Source organism: Pagrus pagrus (genome assembly GCF_965226575.1).
Source record: "Pagrus pagrus genome assembly, chromosome: 2".
Taxonomy (NCBI): domain Eukaryota; kingdom Metazoa; phylum Chordata; class Actinopteri; order Spariformes; family Sparidae; genus Pagrus; species Pagrus pagrus.
Genome location: NC_140186.1, coordinates 6,042,012 through 6,060,942, shown reverse-complemented (window position 1 = coordinate 6,060,942; position 18,931 = coordinate 6,042,012). Strand labels below are relative to the sequence as shown.

The following is an 18,931-nucleotide window of genomic DNA, read 5'->3' as shown; positions in this document are numbered from 1 at the left end:
AGAAAGTGAGCCTACTTCTCACTTGGTTTAGTACCTCAGCCAGGAGTTTCCTGATGAGTTTATGGTCTCAATCGCTAGTCTTCATGTCCTTGTTTTACCTTGTTTCTCTGAGTTTTTAAAGTTCACCCAAACTGTAATAAGGGCTCAAACATCTTCTCCAGCTCAGGTAAAATATCCAATTGTAAACTGACACCAACTTTTAAAGCTCACTTATAAGCTAGCTACGCTACAATAGCTTACATAACTTATTTAAGAGGTTGCTTACGAGGAAAACTTTCACTTCAGTGTGACAAATGTAACATCGTCCTACTCTAACTGTGATCTCCACTCTAGATTCCCGGTCCCCCTCTCAAGAACGACCCGGGTCCTGCTTCAGCCCTCCAGCCATGGACCTCAGCCTGTCACCCTCGTCCCGCCACGCCTCCTCCCTCTCCCCGTCTCCCTCCTCCCCCTCCTCCCTCTCCCCTTCCTCTCCCATGGAGTCCCCTCACAGCAGCAGGAGCCCTCAGCCACACCTCTTCTCACGGGTGAGTCCAGGTGTTCGCACGGAGAGACGACACTAACAGTCCCATACGAGGGAAACATCACATCCGATAGTCACGACCACACAGTCCCATTTTTCATGTTAAAGTGGATTTTTAGATTTGATTTCAAATATTGAATTGTGTGGCTTCATTGAGGATGTGGAGCACTCAGAGAGCCTCACAATCTCCATATCTGGTTCGGAGATGTGATTAGAAAGAAACCTTATCCGTTCCACTTCTGTGATTTTGTAAGCACTGTTACACACTGATAGCAAACGCTGGCGAGGTCAAGTCTCATAAATGATTGTCGCTCACAAATAAAGAGTCCTACGGGGCTCTGGCATTGCTCACATAAGTTAAGTGTTTGTTTTGATTAGTGAAACAATTCGTGGGAGAGGAAATGAGCTCATGTTGCGAATCACAGCACGCACGATGCAAATATGGTGAAACAGGACCTGGTTTTATGATTTCAAGCACCGAAACAGCAGATTTGGATGTGGTCAGGCTGACAGGTGCAACATGAACACCGTGCAGAGATGGAGTGAGAAAAAAGAAAAGACAGATAATTCTCACAACACGGCCGGTGTCGATATCCAGGAATGAAAATGTATGAAATAATAATCAGGCCCCGTATAAGTAAAACATTTTGACAGCTTTACATTAAACGAAAGTGCAAGAATAACAGATAAAAAGCTGAATATATACTAGAGAATAATGCAAAAATAAATTAGAAAATAAATAAAAAATGCAAAATGGGAAAGTTAATTAAGTGTTGAATAAATACAGAGTCAAATTAAAACCAAATCGAACCATTATTCTATTATATTATATACTATTATTTCTTATTTTGGCAGTTTGAGTCCTCCGTATATGACAACTGGCGCTGCAGGTTAAAGGAATAGTTTGACATTTTGGGAAATATGCTTATTTGCTTCTGTAATGAGACGCTACGGCCAGCAGCCTGTTAGCTTAGCATAAAGGCTGGAAACAGGGAGGACACACATCTGTCTGAGGCTTTTTTCTTTTATAAATGCTAATCAACTTGGAGTATGCCACCGTTCTGTTCTTTGTAGCTTCGTTATGAGCGATACATCGTCACACTGTTTAAATAGTTTAATTTGATAAGACTATCGGTGCTTTAACTTTGATAGGAATCAAACCTTTCTGTCACATAAAGGTGGACTTTGCGTCTTCACGTCAGCAGTTCATCTCGTCTATGACCGCAGTCTTCTCTCCAGCCAGCCACTTGATTGTGTCTGAATGCGCTCCGCTCTTCTTCAACAGGACTGAATTGAATTGGGATCCTGGGAGTCAATCTAATTTGTCGGTGCAGTGTCTGCACACAGCACACAGCCGTCCAGTGACTCGGTCTAAATCAAATTCTAGCCGTGCTCGAGTGGTAAAACATGAAACACACAGCTTCTTTGTTAGAGCGTCAAATCCCCTCTCTTTTGGCCCAGATTCATCTTTCAGCTCAGAAAGTACCAATTTTAAACTGTCAAACACATTAAAGTGAACCGTGAGAAGCGCTCATTATATCCCCCAGACATGCCTCGAAGATGTCTTTGAAAGTGTTAGCAGCAGCTTTTTTTATCCATTATAACTCACTTAGCTGAGCAGTGTGAGTTTCCACTCCAATTGTAAACATGCAGAAATGCCAACAATCTGTGAAAAACACCTTGAATTTATCCTCTGGTTTTTAAAAACATATATAAAACAGTGGCATTTACCCAAGCAGTGCACCTAAACAACAAATCTGATAATGTTAAAAGGATCGTAAAGCTCTAACAAGCGTGATAATCCAGTAATATTTCAAGATTATCACCTGCTCCCATTAGATCATTTTTCTTTTCAATAAGGTCAAAGGTGAGGCACCACAGGGTCCAACACTAGGCCCACTCCCTCTGGTGCATTCACAAATACCCAACGTCTCCGCCTCTGACTCACGAGTTTGAGGTTGTCCTCCTCGGTTGACGCGCCTCTCTTCGTCTTCACCCTTTCGCAGGAACCAGCTCGTCATCGAGGTGTGGAAGGCAGAGCTTCGCCACAGGGTTATCCGTTCTACCTGCCGATCGGAAGTCCACCGAGGGCGTACAGCTTCCCCTCGTCCATGTTCATTAGTCAGAACAGAGAGAAGCAAGTTTCACCAGAGCCCTCATTGGATGGTCAGCTGGCCTGCCGTTGGATGAAGGTAAATATAGACGCACACAGATTTCATGAGCAGTTCAGCAAATGATGCAAAATGCTGCAGGCTGCATCACATTCACTTTACAGTCATCTCACACAGACTACTATGAATAGTCTGAGATGAGCGTGAAGCCCTCATCAGTCAGAAACAAGCAAATCAGATGCACTGATTTTATACTGGAAGAAAAATATTACAACTATGACTTTGACCACTAGGTGGTGCTGAAAACTTACCAAAAAATGATCATTCTGAGATTTTAAAGACTTAACTATGAATTATTAGTTGCAAATAAGACATAGGTGAACGTAAAGGTTATTGTAACATTGATCAAGGCCTTCATTTAAAGTGTTAAAAGATAATATGTAAACGTTTTTATGTTTCTATGCATTCATTCAGGTCAAGACACTTGTGCAGCCTATGTGTTTTAAGTTAAAGTCAGTGACTTCAAGTCATTATTGAGTGGAAACCTTTAAATACAAAACAAAGAGGAAGCCACATAAAACTACATAAAACTACGGCATGTATGCAGTCGGTATGTATCACTCCTCTCTCCCCTGTCCTCCAGTGCCACCTGCTGTTCGACTCGCTGCAGGACTTGGTGGATCACATCAACGACTTCCACGTGAAGCCCGACAAGGACTCCGGGTACTGCTGCCAGTGGGAGGGCTGCGCTCGCAACGGGAGAGGCTTCAACGCCAGGTGTGTTCACACTGTTTGCACCGAACCACATCACACTAAAAACTGCAAACTGACATATCCTAATACAAACATGTAGTTTGGACTCGTGTCACTAATCTCTCCCACCGTGCACATAAAACTTAAACCTCGTGATAAACGCAAATTGACAATATTGAGTTAAAATCCATGATTTTCAAGTGTTATTTTTTAATTTTTCAAGCTGTAGTTTGCAGTATTAAGTATTACTAATGATAATTATCAATTAGTTATTGTTGATTTGTTGTTTGATTAACTGTTTTATGTTTTAATTTAAAAAAATGTCATAAACAGGAGGACATCGACCATCAGCACCCAAAATGATGTCAATACTACAACTAAATACTACTGCTATGATATAATAGATGATAATATATGTAATAATATGTAATAGTGTTGTAGCAGGAAGGAAATTTCATGTACTGTACACATTTAAATATAAGCTAAGTAAACTCGGACACAAACACATGAAGCTCAGATAATTATTAATTGAGGAGCGATTTAAAAGAAGATGCTGATTTTCTGCTTTTTGTTTTCCGGAGTTGACGTCCTGTAGCAGCTGAAGCTCAACACCTCGTCAGTCGCGCACCTGGACAGGAAACAGGAACAGGTTCCTGGTTCCTGGTTCCTGGTAACCTTTAGGTCAACTAGAGTCTGAGGTTGGGCCTCCAAGTGTTGTTAGGCAAACAGTCAAAAACACACAAAGGCCTTATAAGTCACACTGATAGACAATTACAGCCTCATGTTTAAGAGGCTTAGACCAGATTACTTGATTGCTGTATAAACAATACAGAGTGTACTGCAGACTAAAATTGTCATTCATTAATGTAAGGTCAATGAACTTATAATGCACCACCTGACATCTACTTTGTGCCGTATATTAAGCGATATTAAGGTTTATATATTCTGTATCTGCTTTTTCTTGATGTTTGTTGAAATAGCGTAAAAAATATCACATTTACTCACATTTAAAATAAAGTTTGCTGGTGTTGAACAATGATTGGCTGCACTGCATGAGCTTAAACCCACCAACCGATCAGTCAGGTTTAAAGGTGCAGTGTGTAAAATATGGTCCGAATTTTAATTTAAAGGTCCAATTCGTAAGAAAGAAGCAATGCCTCCTGTATTTTTGGTGCTACTTTTGAATATCTAACAAGTGAATTACTAATTATCTGTATCTTTATCAACTTTAAATGGGTTTCACAACAATCAGGATTTTAATTCGAGAGCTTTCAAGGATCACAAACCAAGACACAGATGTAAAATGTGGTCAAACAGCTGTCTAGATCGCTTGAGCGTGTGTCAGGTCGAGGACAAAATCAGAACAGGCAACGACACTGCAAACTGTACAAACAAGAGAGAGCTGAAACCACACCTAACGTTACTGCGTATCTGTTGTCAGGCGTTGGGTGCAGCTCAAATATCAGCAGCCACGTCCTCAGAAAAAGACTGGACACCTCAAAAGCAACGGATTGTGTGTGTTTGTGTGTGTTTTTGTGTGTTTGTTCTATAAACACATTTTCTTTCTGTGTTTCATGTTTCATAGGTACAAAATGCTGATTCATATCCGCACACACACCAATGAGAAGCCACACCATTGTCCCACCTGTAACAAGAGCTTCTCACGTCTGGAGAACCTGAAGATACACACCCGCTCACACACAGGTGAGTTCAAAGAAGAAAAAATGCGGTCAGGAAGCCGATGACGTGTCAGGGTTTTTAAGTGGGTTGTCCCATGTGAGGATAGATGGCGTGTCTCCACGTCGTCCCCCTGTACAGAAATGTTGCAGATCAGGAGAGTCGATCAGACATCACACAACCTTTTTATAGCATCAAGTAACTAATTAAAACCAAACGTATCAGGAAAACGAACACTTCAACATGCAGCAGCGTGATGTGACAGAAACCATCTTTGGGGAAATGTTATTTGATGTGCACTTTGGGTTTTTTCACTGCCAAGGTTGGACTGAGACTAGAGGAGTGTTGAGCTGAATTAACCAGGATTCGTCCCTCCCGACAATCAGAGGAGAAATCTGGGCGGAGAGAGAGCTCGGTCGATCCCGAAGGTCGGCCAAGATTATCTGTTAACGTGAGGGGTTTACAGATCCAGTCTTAAAAACCTCCAGAACTGATCCAGACTCATCGGGGCCGCCCTGATGAATATCAAATGTGTTTGATTATCTCGGATTCAAAATCTGGACGACCGTGATTTGTGATTACGTCAGTACTCTCACAGCAACCACTGAGAGAGATATCCCCGAGTGGCTGACCTGTAAAGTCGGTGGACTGCCCCTTTAATTGGAGCCACTCTCGTTACATAACATTGTCTGAGAACAGAAATGCACCCCCCCTCCCACCGTTTCCTGAAGTGTCTTTGCTTGATAGCCTTCATAAACTGTTTTGTCTTTAATTCCCTCCGGTGCTGCCGGGGTCAGCTCACAGTTTCCTCTCTCCACACCAGCTTTTTACACAAATCATCAGTTTCTCTTAATCCGGTTATCTGGAAATGAGCTGCTGTTGCGTATCTGTATCTGTAGATGTTGCTGGGGTGACTGCATGTGTCACAGGAATTTGCCAGTTTGTACATGTTGACAGTTGACGAGCGAGCAGCTGCTTTTTCAGCCCCGCTCGGGATGTCGGTGTATGTCTGTTGTTCAGTGGATCCAGACTGAACTGTCTCAACGACTACTGGACAGATTGCAGGTTGAGCTTTTTGTTTTTTACTGAACTTTCACAGTAATTATTGGATGGAGTGTAATGAAAATGTGAACATTCAGGGTCCAGAAGATAAATCGTTACGACTTTGACCCTCTGACATTTCAGCCAGTGCCACAATCAGGTCCTTAACTTTGTGCCTGCTATAAGAGCTCAGTGCAACAGCGAGATGACACTTTTAAATAACATATTAAATACACATTTTCTTAAATAAAATTCATACCCAAGTAAAAGATTGCTTCAACCTATCGACTTAAACTTAAATGATGTTATAAACACGAGAGTTGTTCTGATGTTTTTTGGGTTAAAAAATATGATTGCATTTTTTCTTACAGATTTGATGAGTTATATAAATAAATATACCATGAAAAACGGACTTATTTATTCTACATTTGTTTGTTTCTGTGAGTGTTTGTCAGCAAATACAGCTGCAAAGATTGGTTGTCAACCAGTAAATTAATCGCCAGCTGTTTTGATAATCAATCGAGCGGGTTGAGTCATTTTGTAAGAAAAAGAAAAAGTCAAAATTCTGATTCCAGCTTCTTAAATGTGAATATTTTAGTAAACTGAATATCTCTGGCTTGTGGACAAAACAAGACATCTGCCGGCGTCATCTTGGGCTTTTGGGAAACACTGATTTTTCTGACATTTTTAGTGTTTGTTTCTCTAATCTCACTCTCAAATAAAGGCAAACGCCAAGAGATTATCTTAAGAAAACACTTTTAAATCACTTTATCTACCTTTCAATCAGGGCTGGGACAATAACAGATTGTCACCATGGTTATCGTGGGCCGAGCAAATTCCCAGTAACACTATCATCGTGATATCATGAAAAAACAGTGAGGAGTGAGAGTGTGAGGAGTCGAAAGAGAGTCTATAACCATAACTGTGTACAGAAAGAACAGGTACACTGAATAAATAATGAACATGGCAACCAGATGAACTGATCACTGATTAAAAAAACAGATCCACAAGGCCGAACATCTGTGCTGGATTATTCATGCGATGTTATCACGTGTGTGTGATTACCACGATATCAACATTTCATTGTTTTAATATCAAGATCATTGTCAATACCGTCATAGCGTGACAGCCCTACTTTCAGTCTTTCACCAGTCAGAAACAAAGAGGCGGTGAGGTGGGCCGCTCTCACAAAACCAGCAGACAGATGTCAGGAACCAAAGAAACAAAGAAGAGAAAGGGCAAAGAACAGGTTTTTAAGGAATTCAGCAGTATTTACACCGCACATATTGTTTCATGGTGAGTGGGAGTGTTTTCAAACCCTGATCTTCAGGTCGAACATGTGCTACCTGATGAGTCGGTCTTGTGGAAATTGTGCTGTGTGACTGTGGATTTTCTGTTTGCATATTTTCCAAAGACCTCGGTTTGAAATCCTCGTTCTCTCACTTGAAATTCCTGTCAATCGCCCTCTCTATCTCTCAGATAGGATCTTATGTGTGGGTAGCGAAACTGATCATTATCAGTGATCGTCTGAATGTAATCTTGTTTTCTAGTGTCACGTAGAAGTGATGCTTTTTATTGCAGTTTTTTCTTGCTTGGGTGCCAATATTTGATATGTGAAATGTGCAGTATTTAAGGGTGAATAAACAGTGTACAGAGTTTGCCTTGCTGTCGTGGAAATGTAGATTGTTAGCTTAGCTTAGCCATCTCCTGCTACTGCAGTTTTTCAGTAAAGTGCTTTCTTTGTTTTGACCTGCAGTGAAACTTGTTTACACCTTTCTCTGGCTTTCTTTGTATTTTTTTACTGTAATCGAGTACTGTATTCACTCTCCTGTCCCTCTGACTCTTGTTTTTTTGTTCTCATCTCTCTCTTCCACCTCCTCCAGGAGAAAAACCCTACATCTGCCCTTACGAAGGCTGCAGCAAACGTTACTCCAACTCTAGCGACCGCTTCAAACACACCCGCACCCACTACGTTGACAAGCCTTACTACTGCAAGATGGCAGGCTGCCTGAAGCGCTACACAGATCCCAGCTCGCTACGCAAGCACATCAAGGCACACGGGCACTTTGTTGCCCAGGAGCAAGGCGCTCCGAGCAGGCTGGGGACAGGTCTGGGCCTCCCCGGGCACCAGAGCACCGTCGAACTGCCACCTGTAGGCGGGGCCCACATCATCATCCCCGGGGCTGCCGCGGCACTTCTCGGAGGCCTTGGGACCTCTTTGCCTCTCTCTGCTTTTTGCCACGCCAGAGCCCTGGGCCACCACGGGGCCCCGCTCTTCTCCGTGGGTGGAGGAGGAGGCGGCAGGTTGGGGCCGCTCGGCCTCGCAGACTCTCCTCTGTTACACTTTGGACTTTCAGCTGCGTCGATGTTAGGGCTGGGAGCTCTGAGAGGTCTGGGACAGATGGTAGGCAAGGAGACGGAGGGCGAGGAGGAAGAGGACGAGGGAGAGGAGGGGGAAGTGCTGAACCTGTCCGCAGGGGTCGGGCCCAGACGGAGCGACCCTTTGTCCTGGGTGGTTGTTCCACCGAGGGCACTCCTCCTCAAACCGGCTATTGTCAGCTAGAATGTGCACTCAGCTTTGCATAAAACTAGGGAGCGTGTGTGTGTGTGTTTTTCATGTTTGCATGTGTCTGTGTGTGTGCTCACAGTCATACATGCAGGACTATGATGAGTGTGTGTGTGTGTGTGCATGTGAGGGATCAACAGTCGCCTGCAGAGCCATAAAGAAAACACTTCAGTCATTCCAGAAGCACCTGAAGACAAAGAAGTCTGAACAAAACCTAACCTACCTGTGGGTGTTGGGTTGCTAAAACATTAAAGGGCCAATTCACACAAATTTCAAAGAAAACAAGCTCAGCCCAAGAGATGTCTTGCCATGCAGATCGGTTTTTATCAGCTGACGTTTTGACACGACTTTGGACTCTTAGTCCTGTCGCAGTGTTATGAGACTTAATCAAATTATATATAAATTGAGGCGGTGGAGGATGTTTTTCAAGGTGGATATCTCAAAACCATGGACACAAATAACACACCCTCATACCTAAACAACTGAATAGGTCAATTGCCAGCGACTCCCAAATGATATATGTCACCGTTCCCAAAATAACATGGCGGCCACGGTGTACAAGTACCACCCTTCCTTTCCCCTATCCGCATACTTTTATACCACTTCACCTGACTTCCTCCACTGCTGCCTTAATAATTACGACAGCCACTCGAGGTCACCACCTGATAATAAACATCGTAATAAGCTGCTTGCAGTGTTGACCTACGTTTTTTTCTGATGAGGACGGGCTGGACACAAAACCACATCTGCATGGCCTGATGGGATTTGAGTGAGCTGACCCTTTGATATCCCTCGATTCTTCCTCCTTGTTTATGGTCAAAAAAAATCATTTCACAGCAGACAATCACCTGTATTAGATTTACTAAACCAGGTCATGAAAAGAGCAGGAACACTAACCACTTTGTAGTTTTTATGTTCGACAACCCCCATCGACTGCTTCTACAGACTCATGAATGAATAAGGGGAGAGGCAGGAATATGGGGAGCAATAACATATAATCCATACACAACAAACGTAACGTAACATTTAGGAATACGCAGTGTAGACTGAATTAAGATCCATCGTCAGTGTTTTTCCTCTCAGGCAAGGTTGAGAGTTTGTGCAAGTAAGGGGTTATATTCTCATTTGGACACCAACTCCCAAAAACAGACAGTTGGTGTTAGTTTAAAACAACCGTTTACAAGATATTCACGTGTTTAAGAGCATTTTACATATTCGTCTGGTCAGAAAATGGATTTGAGGTTATTTGGAGTCAAACCATTGGATGTCCGGCTCACAGTCGTACACCAGTTGTCATGTGCACCGAGCAAAACCTCTTACCTGCTTCATTCTCAAGCCCACAGCATACTTAAAGGTCCCATATTATATTTTCAGGTTTATCAAGATGCCTAGTACATTATGTTACACATGCTATACATCGCTGCAGCACCTATATTCACCCTCCGAGAGAGCAGCCTGAGCAGGAGTCTGTGTCTATGCCAAGGCACTTTCTGAATACAGGTTTGACATATGTATATAACATCTGGACCTGCTCAATATTTCCACAATATGGGACCTTTAATAAGCAGAAAAGTGAACCTCCGGAGGTTAAATGCCACACGTCATCATTATGCTGTAGTAAAGTGGTCTCAGCGTTGCTCCCAGCTGATCTGTAGTTTGTTAACACAGAGAGACCTCGACTTAGTCCGGGACATTAACAACACTACGATGTGTGACAAGAGGCTATAATCCACACAGAGCTACCCCGTTTGACCATGTGATTTCTTCCAAGTCGCAAGGAGAAAGAAAGAAAGAAACTCTTTTGACGCAACTGAATGTAGGTTTAACGTAACTCCCTCGCTTGCATTTTATCTCAGCTATTTGCTCTTCCATTCACTCATTCCCCCGACAATGATCTGGACAGGATCAGCGCTGCCTCTCAACGTGGCATTGGATTGATAAGGACAACGTTCTTCCTGGAACAAGGTCGACAAAGGTGTGTATTAGGCAACAATGAGTACACATTGGCTTCAGATGAATGTTACAACACGAAAAGGTACATACGAAGAAGCCAAACAAACTGTCGCAAGTGTTTTTTAAGGGTGAATGTTTGACAATGGCCACATGCGGCCAGTATCTGTGTTGATTTTTCTTGTATTCTTGTTTGCACATCGATTTATCCTCGTCAGTATTTTCAAAAAACGTGTCCAAGTGCCTTGTGTTTCAGCTGAAATATATCACACAATATACGAAAAAATATTTACACCAATGTAAAGTGTATAAATGTAGCCTACTTTTCATTACATTTTAGGAAAACTGAAATTGAATAACTTGACAACAGATGTGATTTGTACATCGGGGCCACCGCAACACTTTCCAAGGACGTCACCAGTGTTGATGACTATGACAATGACTCTATGTCAATAAACACAAACAACTGAAAAAAAAACTGGGTCTCTCCTGTTGTGTTCTGGAGTCTGAAGGTCTTTTTTCAACAGTGTGCTTTCGGTGGATTCATAAAAAGATGATGAGCATAAAAATCCTTTTTTCAAGCGCTTTTTGGAAGATGAGATCACAGCCGTGATGTAGGAGATCGAAGGTTTTTCACCTACGTGTCGCCACGAAAGTGATGGAGGCGTGGCAGAGAGACAGACCGGGGGCTCATATTAAAAATAAATGGTCTGGAAATGAATTAATCACGCTTTTTTCTTTAAATGTTTATTGGATATTATTCAATGCAAATAGACGTAATAAACAAAAGAGCCAAAAGGACAAAAAATCATTCAAAACACACAAAAACAAGACAGACAAAATATTAACTGATCCAAAGTCCATAAAGAAATTATCCCTCACACCTTTTAATCAATAATTCCTATCACACAGTTTTTATAAAGCTAATACGAGGTGCACCACAGCACTGAACACGTGAGTCACCTGAAATCACTTATGTGATGATCATTTCATTTCTAAGAATAACTACTTATACCTGGTTTTCTACTCAGGCCATAAATTAAGATCAAAATGATTTGTACCTTAACTTTTTATTTCATTTGAGCTAATTTTAAAAACAAGCAACAATGAAAATAAAACGAGAAGATGGAAAAGTAAAAAGAAAAACTTCTGAAAATAGAAATGGTGAGAAAACAGATGGGTTCCCGCTGGTTTGAGTTGTATTATGACTCAGTAAAGGTAAAGTGACGATCTTAAAGCTTCAATCATCACAGGAGAAAACCACAGACAGAGCTAACACGGGTGCATTGACACTTGATGAGTCAGTGTCACTGTTATAATGGAAACACTCCCACAGGAACCAAACTGAACCACACCTGTGCACACGTAACGGGCAGAGCACAGTGTATTTATGACCAGTGACCTAAGGATTGTTTGAAACCCTCTGGATGAAGGTCCAGTTGACCAAAACATAAGTGTCCTCCAGATCTGACGTGTATTTACCGTTTTTCTGTCTGTAATTCAAGTTTCTCTCCATTTGTTCAGATTCTAGATTCTAGATTTTATTTCTACAGTTTCAGGTAGTTTTAAAAAAATCATTAGCTTGACATTTTTGGGAAATATACTCAAGCCTCTGCCGTCGTGGAGGTCGAAGGCACAGATGACGCCGGCTCAAGCCCTGAATAAAAGAATATATCTGAGGTTGGTGGAGCTGAAGAGTTAATCATTTATTTTTATTTCCCTATGAGTAATATCTTTCTCGGTGTTATGAAAAAATTATAATCCAACAGAATCACATAAAACTGACAGCTGTATCTACTTCTCTAGTTGGCGAGAGGGTTTAATTGGTAAACCACAGTCGCCTGCAATAAAAGGGCAGTTTATCACAGGGACTTTGTGATCGATTAATGGCTGATCTGTCAGGTTTAATGTTTTATTATGTGTTTATTAACTTGTGGTTCGATGAAGAGAGAGAGAGAACTAATCACTTGTGGGATTTTTTTTTTATTTTTTGAAGGAGGGAAGGTATGAAATGAAGTAAAATGCAGCTTAAAGTTTTAAAATTGTGTTTTTAAATACTTTGAGCTCATAATGAGGCACATGAAGTATGTGTGACAAGTTAAAAGGCACACTGTTGACTTCTTTGTATGTAAAACAAAGTTTTTTTGAATTCCTAAACAAAACGGGGACCCTCTCTTTAAAAAGTCTCCATGTGGCACCTTTAAATCTCCCATCACTAGAAGAAAGAAAAGTGGGTAAGTCAAATAGTGGTGCAAAGTCCATAAGGAAATTATCCCTCACACCTTTTAATCAATAATTCCTATCACACAGTTTTTATAAAGCTAATACGAGGTGCACCACAGCACTGAACACGTGAGTCACCTGAAATCACTTATGTGATGATCATTTCATTTCTAAGAATAACTACTTATACTTGGTTTTCTACACAGGCCATAAATTAAGATCAAAATGATTTGTACCTTAACTTTTGATTTCATTTGAGTGAATTTTAAAAACAAGCAACAATGAAAATAAAACGAGAAGATGGAAAAGTAAAAAGAAAAACTTCTGAAAATAGAAATGGCGAGAAAACAGATGGGTTCCCGCTGGGTTTGAGTTGTATTATGACTCAGTAAAGGTAAAGTGACGATCGTAAAGCTTCAATCATCACAGGAGAAAACCACAGACAGAGCTAACACGGGTGCATTGACACTTGATGAGTCAGTGTCACTGTTATAATGGAAACACTCCCACAGGAACCAAACTGAACCACACCTGTGCACACGTAACGGGCAGAGCACAGTGTATTTATGACCAGTGACCTAAGGATTGTTTGAAACCCTCTGGATGAAGGTCCAGTTGACCAAAACATAAGTGTCCTCCAGATCTGACGTGTATTTACCGTTTTTCTGTCTGTAATTCAAGTTTCTCTCCATTTGTTCAGATTCTAGATTCTAGATTTTATTTCTACAGTTTCAGGTAGTTTTAAAAAAATCATTAGCTTGACATTTTTGGGAAATATACTCAAGCCTCTGCCGTCGTGGAGGTCGAAGGCACAGATGACGCCGGCTCAAGCCCTGAATAAAAGAATATATCTGAGGTTGGTGGAGCTGAAGAGTTAATCATTTATTTTTATTTCCCTATGAGTAATATCTTTCTCGGTGTTATGAAAAAATTATAATCCAACAGAATCACATAAAACTGACAGCTGTATCTACTTCTCTAGTTGGCGAGAGGGTTTAATTGGTAAACCACAGTCGCCTGCAATAAAAGGGCAGTTTATCACAGGGACTTTGTGATCGATTAATGGCTGATCTGTCAGGTTTAATGTTTTATTATGTGTTTATTAACTTGTGGTTCGATGAAGAGAGAGAGAGAACTAATCACCTGTGGGATTTTTTTTTTATTTTTTGAAGGAGGGAAGGTATGAAATGAAGTAAAATGCAGCTTAAAGTTTTAAAATTGTGTTTTTAAATACTTTGAGCTCATAATGAGGCACATGAAGTATGTGTGACAAGTTAAAAGGCACACTGTTGACTTCTTTGTATGTAAAACAAAGTTTTTTTGAATTCCTAAACAAAACGGGGACCCTCTCTTTAAAAAGTCTCCATGTGGCACCTTTAAATCTCCCATCACTAGAAGAAAGAAAAGTGGGTAAGTCAAATAGTGGTGCAAAGTCCATAAGGAAATTATCCCTCACACCTTTTAATCAATAATTCCTATCACACAGTTTTTATAAAGCTAATACGAGGTGCACCACAGCACTGAACACGTGAGTCACCTGAAATCACTTATGTGATGATCATTTCATTTCTAAGAATAACTACTTATACTTGGTTTTCTACACAGGCCATAAATTAAGATCAAAATGATTTGTACCTTAACTTTTGATTTCATTTGAGTGAATTTTAAAAACAAGCAACAATGAAAATAAAACGAGAAGATGGAAAAGTAAAAAGAAAAACTTCTGAAAATAGAAATGGCGAGAAAACAGATGGGTTCCCGCTGGGTTTGAGTTGTATTATGACTCAGTAAAGGTAAAGTGACGATCGTAAAGTTTCAATCATCACAGGAGAAAACCACAGACAGAGCTAACACGGGTGCATTGACACTTGATGAGTCAGTGTCACTGTTATAATGGAAACACTCCCACAGGAACCAAACTGAACCACACCTGTGCACACGTAACGGGCAGAGCACAGTGTATTTATGACCAGTGACCTAAGGATTGTTTGAAACCCTCTGGATGAAGGTCCAGTTGACCAAAACATAAGTGTCCTCCAGATCTGACGTGTATGTACCGTTTTTCTGTCTGTAATTCAAGTTTCTCTCCATTTGTTCAGATTCTAGATTCTAGATTTTATTTCTACAGTTTCAGGTAGTTTTTTAAAAAAATCATTAGCTTGACATTTTTGGGAAATATACTCAAGCCTCTGCCGTCGTGGAGGTCGAAGGCACAGATGACGCCGGCTCAAGCCCTGAATAAAAGAATATATCTGAGGTTGGTGGAGCTGAAGAGTTAATCATTTATTTTTATTTCCCTATGAGTAATATCTTTCTCGGTGTTATGAAAAAATTATAATCCAACAGAATCACATAAAACTGACAGCTGTATCTACTTCTCTAGTTGGCGAGAGGGTTTAATTGGTAAACCACAGTCGCCTGCAATAAAAGGGCAGTTTATCACAGGGACTTTGTGATCGATTAATGGCTGATCTGTCAGGTTTAATGTTTTATTATGTGTTTATTAACTTGTGGTTCGATGAAGAGAGAGAGAGAACTAATCACTTGTGGGATTTTTTTTTTATTTTTTGAAGGAGGGAAGGTATGAAATGAAGTAAAATGCAGCTTAAAGTTTTAAAATTGTGTTTTTAAATACTTTGAGCTCATAATGAGGCACATGAAGTATGTGTGACAAGTTAAAAGGCACACTGTTGACTTCTTTGTATGTAAAACAAAGTTTTTTTGAATTCCTAAACAAAACGGGGACCCTCTCTTTACAAAGTCTCCATGTGGCACCTTTAAATCTCCCATCACTAGAAGAAAGAAAAGTGGGTGAGTCAAATAGTGGTGCAAAGTCCATAAGGAAATTATCCCTCACACCTTTTAATCAATAATTCCTATCACACAGTTTTTATAAAGCTAATACGAGGTGCACCACAGCACTGAACACGTGAGTCACCTGAAATCACTTATGTGATGATCATTTCATTTCTAATAATAACTACTTATACGTGGTTTTCTACTCAGGCCATAAATTAAGATCAAAATGATTTGTACCTTAACTTTTGATTTCATTTGAGTGAATTTTAAAAACAAGCAACAATGAAAATAAAACGAGAAGATGTCTCGCTGATTCAGCTGGGAGAGCTTTGGGATCAGTTATTAATAAAATGAAAGTTTGTAATGATTTGGGTTACTTTACATATACTCAATTGTATGATGCATGCGTCTCTCCCATACTGAATTATGCTGCAGGAGTGTGGGGATTTAAAGAGTCCAAAGCTATGGATACTATACAGAATAGAGCTATACGATGTTTTTTGGGTGTTCATAGATTTGCGCCAATTCCAGCAATAGAGGGAGACATGGGCTGGATTCCAGGATGTGTACAACGAAAATGTGAAATGATTCGACTGTGGAATCGACTAAACAAAATGGCAGAGGATAGAATAAATAAAAAAGTATTTATATGGAGTAAATTACATAGTTCTCCCTGGTCAAAAGAAATTTACTAGAATATGAATATGTGAAATGTGTGAGTTAGATGAAGTAGAAAGTGAGTCTCATTTCCTTTTATACTGTACAAAGTATGACGATTTGAGAGAGGTATTATTTCATGAAATCTGTGGACAAAACCCTGAAATATTTTGGTGTTCTGATGAACAGAAGCTGGAGTGGTTATTTAATTTCAGTGTGTTTAAAACTGCTAGCTTTATTTCGCAAGCCTGGAAAAGAAGACAGATACATTTGTTTAATTAATTGCTGATGATTTCTCTTGAACCTTGGCATTGTCTTCCCATTTCTTCTTGTTTTCTTAGACAATGGTTTTGAACCTCTGTTTGTTTTCTTATCTCTTTGATGTGCTGATGATGTGCTCTGGATCCGGTTTGTTTTCTTGGTGTCTTATAAGCCCATGCGGGCTGGGCATACAAGTATGCATGACACAATAATAAAAGTCATTCATTCATTCATTGTAAAAGTAAAAAGAAAAATCTTCTGAAAATAGAAATGGCGAGAAAACAGATGGGTTCCCGCTGGTTTGAGTTGTATTATGACTCAGTAAAGGTAAAGTGACGATCGTAAAGCTTCAATCATCACAGGAGAAAACCACAGACAGAGCTAACACGGGTGCATTGACACTTGATGAGTCAGTGTCACTGTTATAATGGAAACACTCCCACAGGAACCAAACTGAACCACACCTGTGCACACGTAACGGGCAGAGCACAGTGTATTTATGACCAGTGACCTAAGGATTGTTTGAAACCCTCTGGATGAAGGTCCAGTTGACCAAAACATAAGTGTCCTCCAGATCTGACGTGTATTTACCGTTTTTCTGTCTGTAATTCAAGTTTCTCTCCATTTGTTCAGATTCTAGATTCTAGATTTTATTTCTACAGTTTCAGGTAGTTTTTAAAAAATCATTAGCTTGACATTTTTGGGAAATATACTCAAGCCTCTGCCGTCGTGGAGGTCGAAGGCACAGATGACGCCGGCTCAAGCCCTGAATAAAAGAATATATCTGAGGTTGGTGGAGCTGAAGAGTTAATAATTTATTTTTATTTCCCTATGAGTAATATCTTTCTCGGTGTTATGAAAAAATTATAATCCAACAGAATCACATAAAACTGACAGCTGTATCTACTTCTCTAGTTGGCGAGAGGGTTTAATTGGTAAACCACAGTCGCCTGCAATAAAAAGGGCAGTTTATCACAGGGACTTTGTGATTGATTAATGGCTGATCTGTCAGGTTTAATGTTTTATTATGTGTTTATTAACTTGTGGTTCGATGAAGAGAGAGAGAGAACTAATCACCTGTGGGATTTTTTTTTTTTTTTTTGAAGGAGGGAAGGTATGAAATGAAGTAAAATGCAGCTTAAAGTTTTAAAATTTTGTTTTTAAATACTTTGAGCTCATAATGAGGCACATGAAGTATGTGTGACAAGTTAAAAGGCACACTGTTGACTTCTTTGCATATAAAACAAAGTTTTTTTGAATTCCTAAACAAAACGGGGACCCTCTCTTTAAAAAGTCTCCATGTGGCACCTTTAAATCTCCCATCACTAGAAGAAAGAAAAGTGGGTGAGTCAAATAGTGGTGCTTTGGGATGACGGCGGCGACTCGACCTACAGTACCAGAAGCGTCTGTATTATACAAGCTGGGAATGAGACTCAAACATCTACTTGGACCCTTAAATAACAATATAAGAAGAGAAGAGAACAACACCAGGAGACTTGGATTACAAACGGATGCAACTATTTCGGTGCACAAAAATAAAGGTGTTAGCATGCGGCTAACAGAGAGGAGGGTGTAGATAGTGTAGGTGTATCAGAGCTTCTGTGCTGTTGAAAGTGTTGACACTGACACGTATAGTTTGTTAGAGACACCATTCAACCTGTTACGAGACACTGTACCATCAAAATTACTTTAAGACTGTTATTTTAAGGTAAAAAGTTACATAATGTTGCTACAAAGCTCATTTCTGTAGCCTTTGACATCCAGCAACTGACAATATGGTCGTAGTGGCCTGTCACAAAGATTTTGCGACGTCGCAGTTTGACAGTCCGGATCAGTGGTTGTCAAACTTGTTCGTGCCAAGAACCCCCTCATGACAATCAACTGTAATAACCCAAGGCAGTTCGACGACACCTGGAGACATTTCCAGCCATTTCACAGCCGACAAAACTGGTTTTGCTGTGGAGACATCTCCAACAGTTTTTATGTTTTCAAAGGAGGGCCGTGGACGTTTCCAGCGGTTTGTGCAGCAACCGAAGGCGTCATATTTCACAGGAAGTCGGACCGTCTCCGCCCATACCGTGGCGACCAAAACAGGCATTTTTAAGCCAAACCATGTCTTCCTGACCCGAACCAAGCGGTTCTGTGCTGAAACTCAAACAAGGGAATGAGAACAGAGTTGTGACAAAGGACAAACAAGAGGACAGTTACAACATAAAGTTTTAACGTAGCTGTGGTTTTGCAGAAACGTACTTGGCCAACATTCGTTCTGGTGACTGGGTTGAAAGTAATGAGTCACATTTTTGCTGGGAACCCACTGGAAACCCCTCAAGGACCACACTTTGAGAACCACCGAATATTTTGATGACAGAT

The 18,931-nt window shown here is 40.5% G+C and overlaps 1 protein-coding gene across 1 annotated transcript in view; it reads left to right on the top strand.

Moving 5' to 3' along the window:
• The window catches only part of LOC311271150 (zinc finger protein GLIS2-like), a 30,783-nt gene extending 19,693 nt beyond the window's left edge, over positions 1–11,090 (top strand). Inside the window, exons 3-7 of the mRNA XM_084376673.1 lie at positions 334–527; positions 2,530–2,715; positions 3,278–3,411; positions 4,973–5,091; positions 7,989–11,090. Of these exons, the coding sequence (XP_084232799.1) occupies positions 334–527; positions 2,530–2,715; positions 3,278–3,411; positions 4,973–5,091; positions 7,989–8,668 (1,313 nt within the window). The 3' untranslated portion in view covers positions 8,669–11,090. The remainder of the gene's footprint in view (positions 1–333; positions 528–2,529; positions 2,716–3,277; positions 3,412–4,972; positions 5,092–7,988) is intronic.
• The last annotated feature ends 7,841 nt before the right edge of the window (positions 11,091–18,931 follow it).